Source organism: Sycon ciliatum, chromosome 6 (assembly GCF_964019385.1).
Source record: "Sycon ciliatum chromosome 6, ocSycCili1.1, whole genome shotgun sequence".
In the NCBI taxonomy this organism is placed as follows: domain Eukaryota; kingdom Metazoa; phylum Porifera; class Calcarea; order Leucosolenida; family Sycettidae; genus Sycon; species Sycon ciliatum.
This window is the reverse complement of record NC_088648.1, coordinates 15018001-15038789: the sequence shown is the minus strand read 5'-3', so window position 1 is coordinate 15038789 and position 20789 is coordinate 15018001. Positions and strand designations below refer to the sequence as shown.

The 20789-nt window shown below is 47.9% G+C and overlaps 1 protein-coding gene and 1 non-coding gene across 2 annotated transcripts in view; both read left to right on the top strand.

The window, feature by feature from the left end:
• The first annotated feature begins 94 nt into the window (after nt 1-94).
• The window catches only part of LOC135819456 (activating signal cointegrator 1-like), a 22392-nt gene continuing 1697 nt past the window's right edge, over nt 95-20789 (top strand). The window contains exons 1-14 of the mRNA XM_065332670.1: nt 95-427; nt 5453-5612; nt 6401-6604; nt 6913-7152; nt 7850-7981; nt 8647-8786; nt 9088-9181; nt 11263-11383; nt 11866-12032; nt 14294-14402; nt 15165-15222; nt 15548-15669; nt 17931-18028; nt 19314-19410. Coding sequence (XP_065188742.1) covers nt 330-427; nt 5453-5612; nt 6401-6604; nt 6913-7152; nt 7850-7981; nt 8647-8786; nt 9088-9181; nt 11263-11383; nt 11866-12032; nt 14294-14402; nt 15165-15222; nt 15548-15669; nt 17931-18028; nt 19314-19410 — 1840 coding nt within the window. The 5' untranslated portion in view covers nt 95-329. The remainder of the gene's footprint in view (nt 428-5452; nt 5613-6400; nt 6605-6912; nt 7153-7849; nt 7982-8646; nt 8787-9087; nt 9182-11262; nt 11384-11865; nt 12033-14293; nt 14403-15164; nt 15223-15547; nt 15670-17930; nt 18029-19313; nt 19411-20789) is intronic.
• Trnav-cac (transfer RNA valine (anticodon CAC)) lies at nt 16864-16936 on the top strand. The gene has a single exon. It is a non-coding gene; the product is annotated as a tRNA-Val (tRNA).

Below are 20789 nucleotides of genomic sequence, written 5' to 3'. Positions count from 1 at the left end.
AAAAGCGCAATGCATGTGAAAAATGGATGAGGAGGACATTTCATGCCACCTTGAAACAATTTTCCTGATTCAAAAAGTACATTGTCGATGTCCCGGTACTCGTACTTTTTTGAGAAATATATCAGTCTGATTCTGGAACTCTTAGCTCAGCTAACAGTAGCAATTCCGAGTATTTCCTTGTCTGCTCACTAGCGTCTTGACCTGATGTAGTACAGCTGAGCAGAAAATATAGAGAATTGAATCATTTTACGTGAGCACGTAGAGTCGTAGTCTACGCACCCTGCACAATCACCACTACAGACTGGGCAACCGTTTTTGCAACAGCGATCATGTCCGATACTGCGCTGAAACACTGGATCTCCAAGGAGCTGGGGAAAGTGTTAAAATACGGAGACGCGGAGTCCGAGCACTTGGACGACCAGGCAACGTAAGAAGAGAAATTCACTTCATGATTTGTTGTCATGTCAGTACTGTATGTGTGTCTGTACATGTGTGCCAGTGGAAGAAGAATACCAAGCTTGTTCCTCTTGAAAACGTATAATAATTATTATAGTCTTCCAGAGCAGGTGGGACAGCGGGATGCTCTTCTGTACTGGAGAACGTTGCAGTCTGACTTCCATACAAGCACTTATTGCAATTGCTGAATAAAGCATATACCAAGCATATGGTGCTCATTGGCTGAGGCAGAACTTCAGATTTTTCTTGAAGTCAATGAATGCAAAAAGTTGGAGCAGCTTCCAGAACTCCCATTCCACGGAGACACGAGCGGCACTCATCGGGTGAGAGCTGGTTGCCCCCGAACGGAACCAGCAGATGGGCTCGAATCGGGTACGCTGGGTCTCCGTATATGCTGAAGACTGGTGCTGTGCCTGGCTCGGGATTTGGGCGATGGAAACACTCCTCCAACTCGACGAGCAGGCCGCTGTCTTCCAGCGTGAAAGAGTCATGCCGCCGGGCTTGAACAGGCCCATACACTGGAGCAATACGCCCATCCGGTGTGGCCACGCTCTGGAGGTTTAGAGCATGAACACGCTTGTGCCCGTTATCAAATAGCCTCTGCCCCATAGACGGGGACAGCTGATGGCACACACCCTGCCGTCCACGAATCCAACAACATTCTGCAAAGGGCATCTCCTCCCCACTGCAGATGCAAAGTGTTCAAGGCGTTCTGCCATCCACGGATGTCGTTTCCTTAGCGCCAGATCCTGCCACTCATCGGAAATGAAGCGAAACGTGAACATGTTGTTAACTTTTTTTGACAGATCAGATTTGAGATGGCCAAACATGTTCGCTAGAGAGCACAGCCAGTTTGGATATGCCAGCCTAGCAAGGACGACGCACAAAGCCACAAACCCTCCATGCCACTCCATTTCTTCCTTCTGTCTGGAGTGTGCATATCATCGGGCAGATGGAGTGCTGCTCCACGTCTGTCCATGTCAGGTTTGCGGAAATGGAACACCTGCTTCCATTCGTCCTCAGTCCACTTCGGATGAGCTGGGTTAAAGCGGTTTCGAGCAGGCATGTCCACTTCCTCGTGCTCCTTGTCGTTCTCTTCTTCATCACCCAGTTCACTCAACAGCTCGAGCAAATACTCGGCAAGGTCTAAGTCACCATCCACACCATCAAGCAAAGCACCACGCAGAGCTTAAAAACATCACTTTCCATCCATCTTCTACACCCTCGGCCGTGGAGAATTCCACAGCTACACGATCTATGCTAGAAAAGAGAGGCAAGACGTACGGAAACCTTGAATGGGCCAGCCAGCAAGGGAAGAGAACAGCAAGGATACACACCAACTACAACTTACTTACAAATTACCTGTGGTGAAATACCAGTACATGCACTCGGAATAAATAAAAAGATCAAACAAAATTCGAAATTTTGAAATTAATTTAAAAAGGGGTTAAATAAGCAACGCGGAGGCAGTAATTTAATCAAGGCTATGAATATGGTTAGATGTGCTGTCATCACCAAACACACACCACAAGAAAGTCCAGTATTATCACAAGAAAACGTTATGGTCACTTTACATTGGACTTCCTTGTTACCGTATGTCCGTACCTTTAATCAAAGGGGAAGTATACCCTAAAATCAAATTTTCACCAGTTGTAGTCTTCGGGGTGCTGAGTCGAATGGTCTTGGTCCGAGGAAGCTGAGACGCTCCCTTCCTCCTTTATTCCCCAATCGAACTCGCACACTTCCACCGAAACTGGGTGACTGCGCCCTACTAGATGGGGATTTGTATGCAAAATGTCACTAAAAGCGCCATTTCGTTCTTATAAAAGCACGGATGACCGCCATTGGCCCATATGTTGTAGTCTTTTGGACGCTGAGTCGACTGGTTTTGGTCCGAAAAGGCTGCGATGCAGCGTTCCTCCTTTATTCCCAATCGAACATGGTTGAACAAGCGGTCACGTGCTCCTGCGTACACCAGTCACCTGATCACCGTGCCTGCAGGGTACAACTTACTAGCCTGTTTGACCTTTTTTGGGTGCAGTCCTGTCACTCGAGTTGAACTCGAGTTGAACCTTGGTGTGAAAGTTGTCGCCTGCTGGCGTGGTGACCAGGTGATTTGGGCACCCAGGAGCACGTGACCGCCTGTTCAACCATGTTCGATTGGGAATAAAGGAGGAACGCTGCATCGCAGCCTTTTCGGACCAAAACCAGTCGACTCAGCGTCCAAAAGGCTTCAACATATGGGCCAATCGCGGTCATCCGTGCTTTTATAAGAACGAAATGGCGCTTTTAGTGACATTTTGCATACAAATCCCCATCTCGTAGGGCGCAGTCACCCAGTTTCGGTGGAAGTGCGCGAGTTCGATTGGGATTCAAGTAGGAAGGGCGCGTCTCAGCTTCCTCGGACCACGACCATTCGACTCAGCACCCAGAAGACTACAACTGGTGAAAATTTGATTTTAGGGTATACTTCCCCTTTAAAGCCATGGAGTTATATTCAAATATATAGCCAGCCTCAGTTATAAAGCCATGGGCTTCATAAATGAAATGACATTTGAAGTATATTTTGTAAAAATGAAGGGATAAGTACTATGCTAACAAACTTACAGCCCAGGAGGAAGGGTGAACAGGTGGATTTAGATTGAAATTTCTGTGTGGACTTTGACTTTTGTGGCATGGCGTAGTGGGTGAGTTATTTTGCACCGAAAATAGCCCAGAAAGCAGTGGTGTTTTGAATATAAGGCCACGGTTTTAATGGCATTGACATTCGGTATGTGTTTGGTGATGACAGTACATCTAACCGTATTCATAGCCTTGGTTGAAAAAGGGTTAACACGGGGAATATGACGTAATGGCGATCGTAACCAAAGCCATGACGTCAAACACATAATTTCCGTACTCCGGAACAGCTCACTACTCGAAAACGACGTATAGAAAATCCGTAGCGCCTCTGCGATTTTCCGTACCAAAATCAGTAGCGCCTCTGCGGATCTTGGTATGGAAAATCGTACCCGGAACCTCTCTATTGTAAAAACATGAGTATACTTATCACACCCAACCATACCATGTTTGCAGAAAAAGCGGATTCAAAACAGAAGAAGATTTAAAAGAGAAGAGATAATATTATAGGACCCAAGAAACCAGTGGTCGAGCAAGGGATTCTTGTGCCCGCTGAGCTGTGCAACCCCAGACCTGTGATCACTGGAGTGTGCACTGGTGTGGGGTGCGATGTAGTCCCAGACCTCTATTCACTGAGACCCTGGTACTAACTGCACTAACACTGACGATTACGACAATGACAATGAGTCAGCAATGTACCCCATCACCTGAAATTGTCACCAGGTTGCCTTAGTGTAATATATGAACACAGCGTGTACTCAGCTTGAGCAGTTGAGCACACAATACATCTCACTAGTCCTAGCTACTGTAAACCGCCTAATATTCGCGTCACTAAATTTTTGCGATTTCTCAGAACCAGCGAGTTTGCGATGGCAAACGTTCGCGAAACACTGGGGCCACTTACATCCACCCACTGTTGAAGTTAGATTTCACGATGGTTAATAATCGCATTACGCTCTTCTCGCAAAAATAGCGAACATTACTCCGTCGCGAATATTAAGCAGTTTACAGTATGCACGATGCACTGTACATAGCTGTGACCTGTGACTGTGTGTGCAGGAGAAATACAGTTGCGCTCGGTGAAATGCGACCCAACGTGCAAAGCTGGCGCCCTGGACTAGTTCCGATTACATCGTTGTATCAGTACAGTGTACGTCCAGCCGCATTCAAGCCACTTCCAGGGCGTCAAGGGCGTGCTAGTTGAGGGTGCCAACTATGCTTTCTTGGTTGTATTTCATCGAGCGCAACTGCATGTGTGAAAGTTAGTTGTCACTGGTTTGGCATTGCCAGACACGTACCATAGTCGCCATTATTGTATGACATTAGCCAGCTGTGTATATCTAGTTTCACTACAAACTAAGTTGCGAATCACTTACGAAAGTGCTCGATACTGCGAGGACAGAGCTAAAAGACACTAGTGGTCCTAGTTCCATTGCAAACCTGCACCTGGTTTCACTACTGTGGACCATGTCATATTAGGTGTAAAGAAAAAGCGACCAAGAAACTACAAGTTACGCTATAATGTCCACTAACACCACCAGTTACCAAACAATCAGCTCATGCGATAACATTGCACGACGCTGACCGCCGGTACTGACGTTCTACAACTAACTGGCTAACAGCTCTAGCACATCTTGGATGCGCACTCCAACAGCCTTCCAACTCGGAAGGTTCTAAGTTATAGAAATAACATGAGGAGGGGAAGGTGAGCGCAACCAAGACAAGCACGAGCTGAAAGTCTCAGCTGTGAAGGACGTGATGTTAGTGGACATTATAGCGTAACTTGTAGTTTCTCGATCCTTCTTTCTTTGCTTTAAATGTATCCTTGGCTCTCCATCCGAGTCCAATATTATGTGCATTAACGTGTTGGTGCCCGGGACCTGCCAGGTTTCAGGTGTAATGTAGAATTAGGTGACCAGCATTCCCTTCACATGCAGTGCACACTGTGCGGCCTTTTAGCTGTTGTCTAAATTTATTTGTAGGTGCCTGGTTTCGCTACCGAAATCACCAAAATTGAAGCTACACCGAAAATAACCTGTTTTACAGTATGTGGTTGGCAACACCTGCACTCTCTTAGGTGGAAATCTGTCACTGCTCTGACCGCCTAGAAAACTAGATAATTATAATTATGTAAACTCGCTTGCTTATCTCCTCATATCACCAATGTTCAGATTATGAAGAGTACTCGTAGTGATGCGAAAGGCCTCATCAGATCTCCCCGTGGCTGTTGTGCTATGCGTGCCAAATCGTCTTCCTCCAGCAAAACCTCCATTGTTGAGTAGCTAGAGCATTAACATGTTTAGAAGGTCTGACCTTTGGGGGTTCGAATTGAGATGGCTTTATTGTGTGTTGTGTTTGTGCCTGGACTCATCGGCAGGTATATTCTTTCCATTGAGTCCCTGGAGGATCTAAAAGAGTACATGTCTGACCTGCTGGGTAGATATCGCAAGGGATCCAACAAGGATGTGTTTGTAGAACAGCTGGTGCGACGCTGGCACCCTCACGCCAAGTCCGTTCCCGCTCCGGCAGATATGGTGGTACGTTCCGGCTTGTTTTGCACGGCTTGTCTTTGTTCCATTTTCCACCATCGACTTTGTCTGGAAACGTGGGGTTGTGTGCATGTGAAACGCAGTGACTATGCACACACCCGCATGCACACATACACACACACACACACACACACACACACACACACACACACACACACACACACACACACACACACAGTACATCAAGACTTCCGCCCAGAGACAGCCTAGGATAGCGTAGTAATTCCAAGAGTGGAACGACTTCATACTTCAAAGTATGTAGTCAAGACCCAAGACCCTGTACAGTTCCAAGTCAAGTGAACCAATGATCCGGTGAGAGCTGAAACATGATGGAAACGTAACATCACCCCAATGTCTCGTGACAAGTACATGTGTATTTGAGTGTGAGTGCATCCAAGAGGGGGTCTTAGGCTGTGCTGATCTACTAAAAATATGAAGCTGCTTACACACATTCAGATATGGGCATGTTCAGATTCTTCAGACGCATCCTCCCTCAGTCTATAAGAGTGCAGTTTTTCCTTAGTCCATGTGAATTCAGATCTTTGTAACGTACAAGACATAGCGAAAATTATATGCAACTTGAGCTTCATGCAAGGCGTTGTCAGAGCTTCATGCAAAGCGAACTTCAAACAAGAGAGTTAGAATTTTTCTCCTGAGGATCATTTTGTATGCATTTCATTTCGCGAATAAAACCTTGTTCTAGCCTGTATCGAATTGACTTCGTCATTTCATCTGCTTGTGCTCTTTTTGTCGTGTTTGCCGGAACCACCTCACAGGGTTACAGGAAGCATGACAATGAAGAAATGTTGCTTGCTCCGCGCAAGGAACCAAAGACCGGTAAAGTGCAGGAAGGGAATTCCCCACCGCCTGGCCTCTCGTCGTCGCCTGCAGCACAGCCGCACTCTAATCAGACGCACTCGCGGCCAACTGGGCGCAAGGCAAAGTCGATAACAGCGTCAGCACCGCCAGGATTCGTGAAGGTGTGTGTTGCGTTGCGTGATGTAGTCCCGACTATAGCGTTACATTGTCCACAGCCCTGGCTGGCAGGCCGACTATAGCGTTACATTGTCCACAGCCCTGGCTGACAGGCCGACTATAGCGTTACATTGTCCACAGCCCTGGCTGACAGGCCGACTATAGCGTTACATTGTCCACAGCCCTGGCTGACAGGCCAAGCATTAAAGAATACTTTCCGTTTGCGCTTGGCTATTAGAGTATTAGGCTCAGATATAACATGTGTGTGTATCAGCTAAGATTTGGTCGTTCTTTTGCTCGCTTTGGTCTTCAGAAACTGTCTGAAGCGGTCGCACCCACCACCAGTACTGTGAAGAACGTCAACGGCAGCAATGGCAGTGGCAATGGTAGTGGCAGCAGCGGCACCAAGGGTGGCCGGCGAAAGTTTGTTACCATGACGTCGGCGCGCACCTCGGCACTCCAGGTGCCCGGCCGTCACGTGTGCGAGTGCCAGGCGTCGCGTCACCCGCTGGTCGCCAACTGCATACGCTGCGGACGCATCGTCTGTGAACAGGTACGTGCGAGGCTCACCGAAAAGTACAGTAAAACCTGTGACTAACGACCACCCCTTGCGGCCAGAGAAAGCGGTCTTTAGTGGCAGGTGGTCCTTAGTTAGAGGTTTGCACCGCACAACCGTTATATGAATGTGAGACCGTCCGTGCCTGGCAAAGTGGTCTGTAGTACCAGGCTGGCCGCTAGTCAGGGTGGTCTTTAGTTACAGGTTCTACTGTACTATTGATCCCCCTTCCCCCACGGTATGTCGCTTCCCAGCTGGCTTTCGGCAGGGGACGGGAATTAGCTGATGCTGGTCAATTACAGTACGATGTACCACGAAACAGAAGATCAGACTTGGCATGCTGGATTGTGTGCACATGTTCAACCTGTACTGGCACGTATTGCGTACAGCAGTGCATGTGTCGGTTCGTATCCTTATTTCACTGTATACACCGAAGTCGCTTCACAGGCAGAAATTTGACAGGGAGCGGAAATTAGAGGGGGGGATCAACGGTACTTTACGGTATAGATCTTTTTCATGGCACTATAATCATTTTGGTCATGTGGTGTTTCACCAGCGAAGTGAAACATCAGTATAACATGTCTCCAAGGACCATACAGATATGTACTTCACGGCTGACGTGCTCTACATCCAGCTTCGAAACTTGAGCACTTTGAACGGTCTGAAATCTGAAATGTTTCTTTGCCGCTTTCAGGAAGGTGCTGGGCCGTGTTTGTTCTGTGGAGAGCTCGTCACCACCGCAGCCGACCGGGAAGTCCTGGCCAGGGAGTCCAAGCGTAGCGCTAAGCTGCGCGAGAAACTGCAGAGCGTACCCGGAGGTGGAATGGTAAGCGAGATACATGTACATGCACATGTACAGTGAAACCTGTCTAAGGCGACCCCTCAAGAGACGATAAAAAGTGGTCACCGTGGCCAGGTGGTCTTCTTATCCAGGTTCAATGGGTCACGTGACCATATCCACATGTGACACATCATTTTGATCAGTGTATCACAGTGCGCACGCCTATGCTACTCTAGCACGATTCGTGTGCCTGGGGTCCTCAGACCTGTCAAGTGTCGCACTGCATGCACCATGCACATCTACACTTCCTGCACTGATGTGTAGATCTACCATGCATGGTGCACCATGCAATGCATACATTTACATGTACTGGCACTGCGCAACGCGGTCGCGGGTGGGTGGTCGTCGGTCGCGTTGAGCGAGTGGCCACCTTATCCGAGCTGTTTTGAATGTGAATGCGTCTGTGACAAGGAAATGTGGTCGCCATGGTCGAGTGGTCACCATTACAGGTTTTACTGCATGGACCGTAGTAGCAGTGGTGAGTCTTCCTGCAGCTTCATTCATGGAAAGTGAACTCGTAGTGAGGTTGTAATAATTGATTGATACACGAGTTAGATGGGGAGGGGGGGTTCATGTGCAATCGGGAACACACCGTGTATACTGTTCCTAACCATGATGTCATGTCCCCCGTTGTATTATTGTTCGTGCAGCTGCAGCAGCTCACTCGCCAGCCCGTTGCAGGGAACGGTGACTCAGCTGGTGGCGGAAATGGCCTATCGCCGTCCGCTTCACCCGCACTTCGGAAAGCCGAGGAGCTCAAAACGCGCCTGCTGGACTACGACAAGACAAGGTCTGCTCTCTTTATGGCTGGTGACTTTATTTACTGAGCAACACACATATATGCAGTGTAATTTAGTGTTTCCCTTGTGATTGATCTTCGTATCAACATCTGGCCTGGATGCATTTGTTGTTTGAACCCTGGTATGTTAGAGCAGAAGCACCATTGCATATGTGATGATATGTGTGTTCATACCGGAGTGGCATTACACATCACTGTGTTCAAATCATACGCCACACACACACACACACGTGCACACATATCCTAAACAGGTCATTCGCCATCGGCCTGACTTTCTTCTTATCTTCCACAGTGTACAACGCACCCGTGTCATTGACGATGAATCGGATTATTTTGCGGCAGACACAAACTCATGGCTGTCGAAAGAGGATCGCAAGACGTTACAGGTGAGATCCGAGCGCGTCTATCTAACGTGTACCAATACCTTGGTGGACTCAGTGTCATGGAAATCCCTTTTTAAGTTTTGAAAAACGGTAATTGACTACCGTGTTTGCTGGAGTGTGTTGCAGTGCGCTGTGGCTGTGCTAGTTGAAGCTCAAAAGCCGAGGATGCACATTACAGTCAGACCTCGCTTATCCGGTCCTCTCTTATCCGGATCCCTCGCCATCCGGAAGAAAATCGTTGGTTACCGATTTACAGCATATGCCGTGAATACATACAGTATGTGTGTTCGATTATCCGGTTCCCTCGCCAATCCGGATATTTTTTGTGGGAAACGGATGTGTGCGGTTATGCGAGGTCTGACTGTACTCCGTATAATGCCATGTGCTATTATAACTGTAGTGGCACATGCTGTCTGATGAGTGTTTTAACACGAAACAGTCTGAGTAATGGCAGAAAAGGACTTGGTTGTGTCATTGCTGTGTGCGTGTTGTACCAGCTGTAGTAGCGAATATACAAATGTACGTACACATTTTTACCTCGAATGATTACTGTAAAGTGAGAAACTTTCGCTAGAGATTAAATTTCGCTATTTTCCCGACCATCACCCATTCGCAAATATAAATCACCGCAAACTGCTCTGTGCATTGATTGCAGACAGTACCAGATCCAACTGAAGAGATAAAATCTCTAAAGGTTTCGCAAACCGGCCCAATTCATGATAACGCTAAATGTGCGCACCGCGAAAGCTTCTCGCTTTAGGCCGCAACCACACTACGTAAAAATCACAGTACAAATTTTCATGCATATCTCAGTACAAGTCGGTACGCAACCACACTACACTTTTCGGTCTGCATAGGTGACGTTTTCACGCGAACAGCACGTGACGTTGTCGTACCAAAGCGTGTGCCATGCGCTGCAAAAGACCGGGAAATTCAAAAACAATGCTGATGCTGATGGTATGTACGACAACCAGGTACAAAAACAAAGTTGTACACAGGAGATGGGGCGCGAAAACGACGAAAACGACAAACGAGTTACGTGGCTTTCTACAGGGGTGCGCCAGTTGCTGAAAACCTACAAAGCGCATTTTGCATTTCGCACGCGTCGGCATGACGATTTCTACTGTAATGCCGTTTGTACGTGATTTTGTACCTAGTGTGGTTGCAGCCTTACGGTATGGTCAGAGGGTGGATGTGCTTTGCTTTCTGGCAGATGCTGTACGTTTACATGTACATGACGGTGTGCACCTACGTGTGTACAGTCAACTTCGCTAATAACGACTGCGGATATAACGACAATTCGCGAATAACGACAGAACTCCCATGCCCAGAGCAAGGTCCCATCTGACTGTAACACATATAATGAGACTTCAGGTATAAGGACACTTCGCGAATAAGGACACTTTTCTGATGCCCCGCCGAGTGTCGTTATAAGCAAAGTTGACTGTACATGTTTTGAGATGCAGACAAATCTAAGCTCAGGAACCCTTCACCCAAAAAATGTCCGTGCGGCTTATACTACGATGCTCAACTTAACAGTAATAAATAGGGAAGATGTCTGTATTTCGTGGCAAAAATCTGGGTGCAGCTTATGCTCCCGTGCGGCTTATACTGGAGAATACGGTATTTTCAATGAACATAGCAGACTCAGCGGGGGACGGTCAGGTCGTAACTCTGAGCTTCATGCCGCTGGGCAATCATCAGACAACTGATACAGAGCTGAGTCTGCTATGTTCCAAGCTCTGTCAGTCTTTGACATTGAGCTAACTCTGCAGCTCGTATTATCCAGTACAATGGGACGTATGCATCTATTTCCCGCCGTTAGGTTTTGCGGGGCAAGTCCACTATAACCGTACCGGCCGTACACACCGTGATACCACCTCTGCATAAAAATAATGTCATGAACTTTGTAAGGCCATACTCACAATGTACTAGAACGGGTTGTACCTGCCCAAAAATGGGGCAACTTGCCCCGCAAAAAGGTGACGGCCGTCTTCAATGCATACTTCCCATTGTATTATCCAATGATATTACTGCAGTGTACTCAGGCCTTCTCTTGTGTCTCCATGACTTGTGCTCACTAGGCTCGACAAGAAGAGCTGCACGAGCAACGGCACGCGACACGCAGCCAGCGCAAGGTCACGATCGACTTTGCCGGTCGCCGAGTGCTCGATGACGAGGAATCTAAAATGAAGCAGTCAGACGGTAGGTGGAACGCACATTCCCAGAACTCTGGGAATTGTTCTCAACCTCTGAACTGCTATTTGTCTATGGATGGTGTAAGCTCTCATCAGCAGAAGAGTTCCAACTTACAATCCAAACCGATGGCAACGATGTTTTCAAAGCATAGCCCTGAGGCTCTAGGCCTGTCGAGGGGCTCTCCTGCTCATCCTAATATAAATCCTCTGAACGAGTTAATCTTGTTTGGATATGGGCATGGTAAAAACAGCGAGTGCCTGCATTCTGGCTATGTGGGCAGATGCTGATGCAGAGTTGCTTTTCTGGCTGTGTAATTTTTGTGCGTGTGTGCTTGCGCATGTGTGTGTGTGTGTGTGTGTGTGTGTGTGTGTCTCTCTCTCTCTCTCTCTCTCTCTCCTTCTCTCTCTCTCTCTCTCTCTCTCTCTCTCTCTCTCTCTCTCTCTCTCTCTCTCTCTCTCTCTCTCTCTCTCTCTCTTTCTTCATTTCAGCTCTATATGGTGGTGAGGATCCAGTTTTGAAGGCGCTACAGGATAACTGGAGAAAGCCAACAGCAGCTCCATCCGCATCGTCCTGTACAGCCGGCGCCACCACGGATCAAGACCCGCGGCTGGGCTTAACGAGTATTGCTAATCCCACAGTGGAGAAACAGCTTACGGTACGGCACACTTATTTTCCTGTTTATACAGCTGAAGTTCCAAAGAGCTTTGTTAACCCTTTAAGAGCCGCCCCATACTTGAATGCGTCGTTTCAAATGCAAAACTTCAAAAGATCGTAACTCAGTCCAATCTCGCTCAAATCTATCGATCGAAATATCCATGGCGAAGAGAAAACTCTCACCTGTCGGGAGAAACAATCCGCGAAGCGCTGCGAGCAACGGTTCCCGAGATAAATTACTCGTAAGTTGAGCCGCGATCGCGGCAATTTCAAAAGCGCGCAGTGCAACTTTAGTATTGAGATTTTTGAGACTTTTCATCACGCTGGTTTACTCGAATTTGCACGGGTTTCACTGTTGATATTGTCAAGAGTACACAGCAAAAAAATTGGAACTCAACGATCGAGTAGAATGAAATATCTGGAGCGGGACGCAATTGGACGCATTTTGGGGCATTTTTCGTACTGTCGCTGCGATCTAGCGCTGGATAGACGGTGTGCTGGCTATCATGATCGACCTCATTCTCTTCCTCTCGCGGAGACCGTTCCAGGAAGCCCTAGATTGTGAGGATTGAGTGAGTAGAACTGAAGCTATGATCCGAGGAACACGAAAAAATGCAGATTTTTGAAAATTTCCTGTGGCTCTTAAAGGGTTAACCTTGCAAAACCGAATTGCCTCTACAATCAGTACCAGCTTTATTTTTTAACCTTTTGAGCACGCGTGACGTTCTGACACGTCATGACCACTGCCACTGTGACACGCGTGACGTTCTAGAACGTCACGAGTCAGTACGGAACTACATCGATTCCGCGTTTCTTCCGTGGCGTGGCGTCAAGCTGTACCGCTGCACAGAGAACTCCTAGGATGTCCGAGTACAGTAAAAAATGCGAGTCGCTCCGTAAGTTTGAACTGGCGTTACATGCGCGTGCATACATTTCAAAATACCAAATTCGTGTAAAACTACCTTTCTGAAAACGGTCATAACTTTTGTAATCTTTGTTGTATTTCCAAACCAAAAACAGTTCTGTGCTCAGGATACATGAAAGAATCGTTTGAAATCAAGTTTGCTCACATAGAGTGAATTTACAATTTTTACTGCATGGCAGAGGTTTTCAATGGGCCCGGGCTCAAAAGGTTAAGATCCAACTACAGTTGCATTGGTTGCAATCCAACCCAAAATGCACCGATGGCGCCCTGACAGAGTTCTGATTGCATGATTGCATTAGTATATGCGCACGTCCAGTCGCATCCGTACCACTTTCCAGGGCATCAAGAGCCATGCAAGTTGAGGGCGCCAAGTATGCACATTAGGTCTGATTTCACCGAGCGTACCTATAAGGCTATATGTTCAATCCAGGCTGTATTAGATTCTGTAATCCGAATGCCTTCCTACACACTATAGGCATGTAGGGTCCTGGAGCTGTTCTTGTCTATGCACATACAGTGAAACCTGTCTAAGACGACCGCTCAAGGGACCTTCAAAGTGTGGTCTCTGTTACCAGGTGGTGGTCTCCTTATCCAGGGTCATTTGCCTGGAAATAGCATCCCTTGGTCCTGGTTTCAGTGGTCTTTTAGGACAGGTGGTCTTTTAGGACAGGTGGTCTTTTAGGACAGGTGGTCTTTTAGGAAAGGTGGTCTTTTAGGACAGGTGGTCTTTTAGGACAGGTGGTCTTTTAGGACAGGTGGTCTTTTAGGACAGGTGGTCGCCTTGACAGGTTTTACTATACTCACGATTTGTGAAACCTTGCCGAGCGCTAACCTGGCCTGTACGTGCACTGTCCTTGTCACTGCATATGTTGACTGTGTGTAAGCCTGTAAGGGTTATCCTGCTTTCAAAGACCTCCTGTGGCTCAAACTTTAAAGACCGCACTATGCAGTGCATCTAGTTTGCTATGAAGCCGAGACGTCAGGTCGGCCTAGTGCACTAGGTCTCGAAACCTGTTTACTCCTCAATTCCCACCAGATTAGAGCCGCTGGGCACTTGTAGAGAAAGGAGAGAAGATTACCGGTCCCATAACTGATGACTTAGTGGCTTAGACCGGGTACAGGCTAGCCAAGCTTGCTTGGTGATGTCAAGGCGTAAAAGCTGATACTGGTACTTGCAAATTTGCTCATCTTTCTCTGTGCATCCCTATCATGTCTCGTCCTGTGGCACTGTGCCACCAAATCGCAATGGCCGGGTCTATTGCAGCTCCTTTGGTGAAGCTTTTCCTAACCTTTTCCTGCGTACCCCGCCCCGTGTCTTGTTCTCTCGCCCTGTTCAGTACGTTGATGAGCAGAAGACAAAACGAACACACCAAGCCGCGCCCAGCGCTAACTCGCACGGTCGAGTGCGCATCCAGGACAAGGAGCTGCTGGAGATGAGAGACGAAGGTGAGTTTGAACTGTGCCCCTACGCAGGGAATAGGGATTTGTGGATATGGTGGCGTCCTCTTCGTGTGCACACACACACACACACACACACACACACACACACACACGTCTACATGTATTTGTGTCGCTTGACTCGTCCGAAATGCTAATTTGCGATTTACACAGTAAAACCTGGGTAAGGCGACCACGCAATGGACCTTACAAAAGTGGTTACCGTGTACAGGTGGTCTTCTTATCCAGGGTCGTCTGACTGGAAGTGGCATACCTTGCTTCTGGAGGTAGTGGTCATCTGGGGCAGGTGGTCGCCTTTACATGTTGAACTGTATCTGTCTGTCTACCAATGAAGTTGAGTGAATGATTTCTCCAGGTCCTGTCCCGTACGTCTATCCGGCACTGTTTTGGACGTGTTGCTGTGCGGAAAGGCCGTGTTGCCTGCATGAAGATGGAGAAATTGTTCAGAAAGTGTTATCGTTCATAACGGCCATGCACATGGGTATGGGTTAACACCTAGGTAATAAATCTGGGCACCCTAGGCTCCCATGCCGCCTGGACCTAAGGAGTTTATCCCTTTATATGTGTTCGTGGGTCTTCTGTCTGTCTGTCTGCCTCTCTCTCCCTTTCTCTCTCTTTCTTTCTCTCTCTCTCTCTCTCTCTTTCCTCTCTTTCTCTCTCTCTCTCTCTCTCTCTCTCTCTCTCTCTCTCTCTCTCTCTCTCTCTCTCTCTCTCCCGTGCTTGCTTGCGTCCTGCCGGTGTGCCATTCAGGGGCTTGCCTAAGCATGCATCAGCCATGGGCCACTCTACTCGTTGCTGGAATCAAACGGTAAGTGGCCCAAGCCCATCCATGCTCCCATTGTCGTTAAGCTGTAGCTGCTTCCGGTGTCTGCCTACAGGCAGGGCATGGGATCTGCCCCTTGGTTTTGTGTACATCTGTTGTGGTTTGAGTATAGCTCCCTGGTGTACTTATAAGCTTCATGGGCCCACATGCAGACACACACGCACGCACGCACACACGCACACTCCAGTGCACGGTTTGTCTTCCGAACAGTCAACATCCTCGCAGGATTGTCTCATCGAGCCCATGGCTTCACAACGTTCCGTGTGTTTCTGCCGCTGTATCTGTGTGTATGCACGCTGTAACGTTACAGTGATGAAGGCCGTACTTGGTACACATCTCATCGTGGCCGTCTGTGGATAGCCTCTGCTGCCAAACCAGTCGACCAGCAGGACGTCGACACCATCGAGTGCTTCTATCGTAATCGTCCAGAAGGTACGTCTACCGATGAAGCACAAATTTGTATGAAACTTCACTCCTCAACTCCAATAACAGTCTCGTTACTGCCATTCAAATCAAGTTATACTACGCCACAAATTTCACTTTAAAAAAAGATTACTCATCTGAAACCATGGAGGGAGTGTTCCTTTGTACAAGAAAATTAAAAGAAGATCGTGTTGGAGATAATCTTGATGAATGAGATCGCACCTGACCATGGCCAAACTGGCACTGAATTGCAGACTGCAGTAATTCCAGAGCAATCTCATACCGTGTGACAGGACAGCCTACGGTTCATGATGGCCTGAACCAAAAAATGTCACCGTTGGAATGGTTGTGTGCAGCATACAGTGCAGATGTGGAATTGCACGTTGCGGCTGTTGTACTCCTGGTTATGGGCCCTAGATGTAAGGGACGTTTACATGAGAATAATACCGTGTTTTCCGGAGTGTAAGCCACAGTAATTCACCCGGAAAAAAGTCGATGCGGCCTAAACCACGATGGTCAAATTAACGGTGATGACCAGGGAAGATGTCTGTAGTTCATGACAAAGGTCTGGGTGCGACTTATACTCCAGTGTGGCTTCTACTCTGGAATAAGTCGAATAAGGGCCTGGTCAGACTGCGGCAACTTTTGGTTGCCTGACGAAAAAAGAACAGCGTCCAGAATTTGAATCGCGATCACACTACACATGTGGGGAGAATGAAAATTCAAACTTCATTTCGAGCGTCAAGTGGTAATCTCCACGAACGACGTCAAATTCCTTCACCTTGGGATCGCCAACACCTTCAGTGCAATCCTTGCAACCATCCTTATGAGTTTTGTTGTTGTCCGTGGCCAATTAGCTCCTCGATATCGAGATGAAAAAATCAGTGATTATCAGCGTCAATGGCGTATCAGCGTCAAATCCTGTTTGGAGCGGAAAAGCGTGGCCCGTTCTTGCTTTTTTTTTGGAGCGTCAACTCTCGCTTTTGCCGCTCTGGCGGCAAGTTACTATGGAGATTCGGATTATAATCCTCGGATTATTTCGATTTTGCCGCAGTCTGACCAGGCCCTTAGCCCGGCTTGTTTTTTTCGTACGAAAACGGGCCCTGTAAATTGTGAGTGTTTTTTTCCCCCACCTGCATTCCTTTTTCCGAACGCCTTGATATCGAAATGAGATAGCATTGTGCTCTTATTGCCAATGTGCAGGTTTCCGTAGTGTAGTGGTTATCACGTGTGCTTCACACGCACAAGGTCCTCGGTTCGAACCCGAGCGGAAACATTTTTTTCTTCTTTTGGTTTTATCAAGAGTATATATAATAATATCAAGAGTACATAACCCCCCCCCCAGAGTGTGCAACGCCGATCCAGCTCTGTGTACGGTCTTGGTCGAGCGGAATCGGATCTTCTGATGTCATGCGTACACTTCACACCAGCGCAAGGCCGGTCTCGAGGCAGGGCACCATTGTTTTTGATCCAAGAGTACCCGCGACTCCCCGGGTTCCCCTCAGATGTGTACGGTATTATGACGCAAAGATCCGATTCCGCTCGACCAAGACCCTATGCAGAGCTGGATCAGGCGTTGCACACTCTGGGGGGTTATGTACTCTTGATAATATATTACCCCCCCCCCCCCCCCCCAAGATCAAGAGTGTGCAACTCTGCATATGGGTTCTCCATATGCAGTATTATATACTCTTGTATACTCTTGGTTTTATGTTTTTCCTGCTTTTTTGCAATATCCAGCACAACTACATGCATTATCCTCATTTCAAATCTAGTTACTGCATAACTGCATGCATGAGTCCACATCTCAGCACAGCTATGTACAGTTGCGCTCGGTGAAATCCGCCCCACTGTGTAAAACCAGTGTCCTGGACCAGTTCCCAATAGATCACTGCGTTTGTACATGGCTAAAGTCCAGTATCATTCATGCTACTTCCAGGCCGTCAAGGGCGCTGCATGTCCGGGTCGCCAAATGTGCGCTTTTAGTTGAATATCACCTAGCACAACTCTACCTGTAGTTAATTATTCTTAGAAGTAGGACACACTTCAGGCTCTCTCTCTATCTCTCTCTCTCTCTATCTATCTTTGTCTCTCTCTCTCTCTCTCTCTCTCTCTCTCTCTCTCTCTCTCTCTCTCTATTTATCTCTCTCTCTCTCTCTCTCTCTCTCTCTCTCTCTATCTCTCTCTCTCTCTCTCTCTCTCTCTCTCTCTCTCTCTCTCTCTCTCTCTCTCTCTCTCTCTCTCTCCTTCTCCTTGTCTCATTCCTGCAGGTAATGACATGGTGTTCCCAAATGAGTATCCCACCGGTGCTCTTCTCGGCTGTGTGGATGTTGAAGACTGCCTGGAGCAGACTGAATACAGGCAAAAGGTAACTTTGAAAAGTTTCCAGAATCTCTTTGCATGTTGTGCTCTCTAGGGAATCACCCCGCCTGACTGCAGGTAGCACCGGTTGGCAAGGAGTCCGTACACCAGGTTACTCGCAGTTACCATGGTAACAGAGTCAACTGCCCATTAATATTTTTATTTTAGTGCACACGGGCTCACTGGTGAATACATGTACTTCCTCCAGAAACAAAAACGTTGTGACCCCGATCAACCCGGCTTCAGTTCTTGTGATTTGAGCTCTCAAGAACCGAGCAATGGTGGCTCCGACTGGGACTCAAACAGTTTCCATTTATTTTGTATACATTTACACAAGCGCTTTGGCCGAGTGGTTGTGGGCTTGCCTGCGAATCACAAGGTCCCGAGTTCGAGACCCGCGCTGGGAGCAGGGAGCGTGTACTGTGCTAGCAAATGCGGTGATGCAGGCGTGAACCACTTTACATGCAGTGAACTACGCCGACACCCACGGTCAACTGGGTACTCACTACTCGGAGTGAGGGTAACATGGATGCAGCTAACGAGGTTAGCCCCCTTGTCGGGCATTGGTTGTGAGACTTACCACCTCACCCTCGCCGTTAGGCGCTGCATCTGCCACCCTGGTATCACACGCATGGTGGTGGCCTGGCACATGCGAAACTTCCTAAGCTGGTTGTGTTTCTCAACGCAATTGTATAGCCGGTGGTAACGCGGACGTGCAAACTTTACTTTTTTTAATATAATAGCGTACAATCATACTTCAAACAAGTACGTCCACTCATTGTCTTGAAGTGTTTTTGTTCCACTGAACCAACTTTCTTCAGCACAATAACTCTTCGGAATGTAAATGAAAATGTCACAGAGTTTTTGTTTTGTTTTCGAGGAAGTAGTTTTCTTATGCATGTTCTATCTGCTGAAACTGCCCTGGAAGGCAGAGAATGCATGGGTGGCGGTACGTAAAGTTAAAGGTATTCCGTACCCATTTTTTGATTAGTTCGACTTTGGAGACAGCCATGTAATAATTATGATGTTACCCAAATGGGGTCGTAGGTAGGATGCAAATAAAAACGGGGTTCAAATTGCAGTGAGAAGTCGGAAATACTTACGAGACCGTAACTAGCGATAGGCTTGTGTTTGAGCCGTTCATTTATTGTGAGTGCGCACTATCACTGTGGCCGTTGTGTCCAGCCATCGGACACAGTGTTGTGTTTATGATCTTGCTTGTGATGTTGGCATTTCATTTCTGTCTTTGCTGCTGTTTGTTGTTCTGAACGTACGGTTTCCTGTTCGTACAGTTTCCAAATGGCGAGTCCGAGTCACCGTACGTGTGGATCTGCAGCAATCCGCGCGATCTGCTCATCAAATTTCCCGTTAAGGGCAAGCACAAGTTATGTAAGTTTGTGTCTTGAAGTGCGCGAGTACAGGGACTTAGTATGATTGTGCACGAGAGTGCGTTTGTATGTGTGTGGGGGGGGGGGGGGGGAGGGGGCGGGTGTTACTTCTGTGGTAACTTTGCGCAGAGCACGCAGGAAGACATCTTGCCTTGCCCAGTGCTGTCGATTACACTACTGATGGTAACTTTGCACAGAGCATGCGGGAAGACATCTTGCCTTGCCCAGTGCTGTCGATTGCACTACTGATGGTAACTTTGCGCAGAGCACGCGGGAAGACATGTTGCCTTGCCCAGTGCTGTCGATTGCACTACTGATGGTAACTTTGCGCAGAGCACGCGGGAAGACATCTTGCCTTGCCCAGTGCTGTCGATTACACTACTGATGGTAACTTTGCGCAGAGCACGCGGGAAGACATGTTGCCTTGCCCAGTGCTGTCGATTGCACTACTGATGGTAACTTTGCGCAGAGCACGCAGGAAGACATCTTGCCTTGCCCAGTGCTGTCGATTACACTACTGATGGTAACTTTGCGCAGAGCACGCAGGACGACATCTTGCCTTGCCCAGTGCTGTCGATTACACTACTGATGGTAACTTTGCGCAGAGCACGCGGGAAGACATGTTGCCTTGCCCAGTGCTGTCGATTGCACTACTGATGGTAACTTTGCGCAGAGCACGCGGGAAGACATGTTGCCTTGCCCAGTGCTGTCGATTACACTACTGATGGTAACTTTGCGCAGAGCATGCGGGAAGACATGTTGCCTTGCCCAGTGCTGTCGATTGCACTACTGATGGTAACTTTGCGCAGAGCACGCGGGAAGACATGTTGCCTTGCCCAGTGCTGTCGATTGCACTACTGATGGTAACTTTGCGCAGAGCACGCGGGAAGACATGTTGCCTTGCCCAGTGCTGTCGATTGCACTACTGATGGTCACTTTGCGCAGAGCACGCGGGAAGACATGTTGCCTTGCCCAGTGCTGTCGATTGCACTACTGATGGTAACTTTGCGCAGAGCACGCGGGAAGACATGTTGCCTTGCCCAGTGCTGTCGATTGCACTCTCAGGTGTATGCTCTACATGAGAGTTTTTTTGTTCAAAACAAAATTTTGTAATTTCTGCCTATAGCCTTCCCCTGACAATCACTCTATGACTGTGTCCGGGCCATCACATTGATATTTTTTCAGCGGATATCGCCATTTTCAACTCACTAATGGAGAAAGCAACACTTGAACAACCACCCTTCTAAATCACCAAATTCTGTTTCGAAGAAAAGTATCCACCACTCTTCTAAATTTCAAAATTAGGTTTCAAAGAAGTGTCGTTCTCTCCACACGCTCCTTTTTGTGACGCGGCTCGGAATGCCGCCATCTTGTCATACT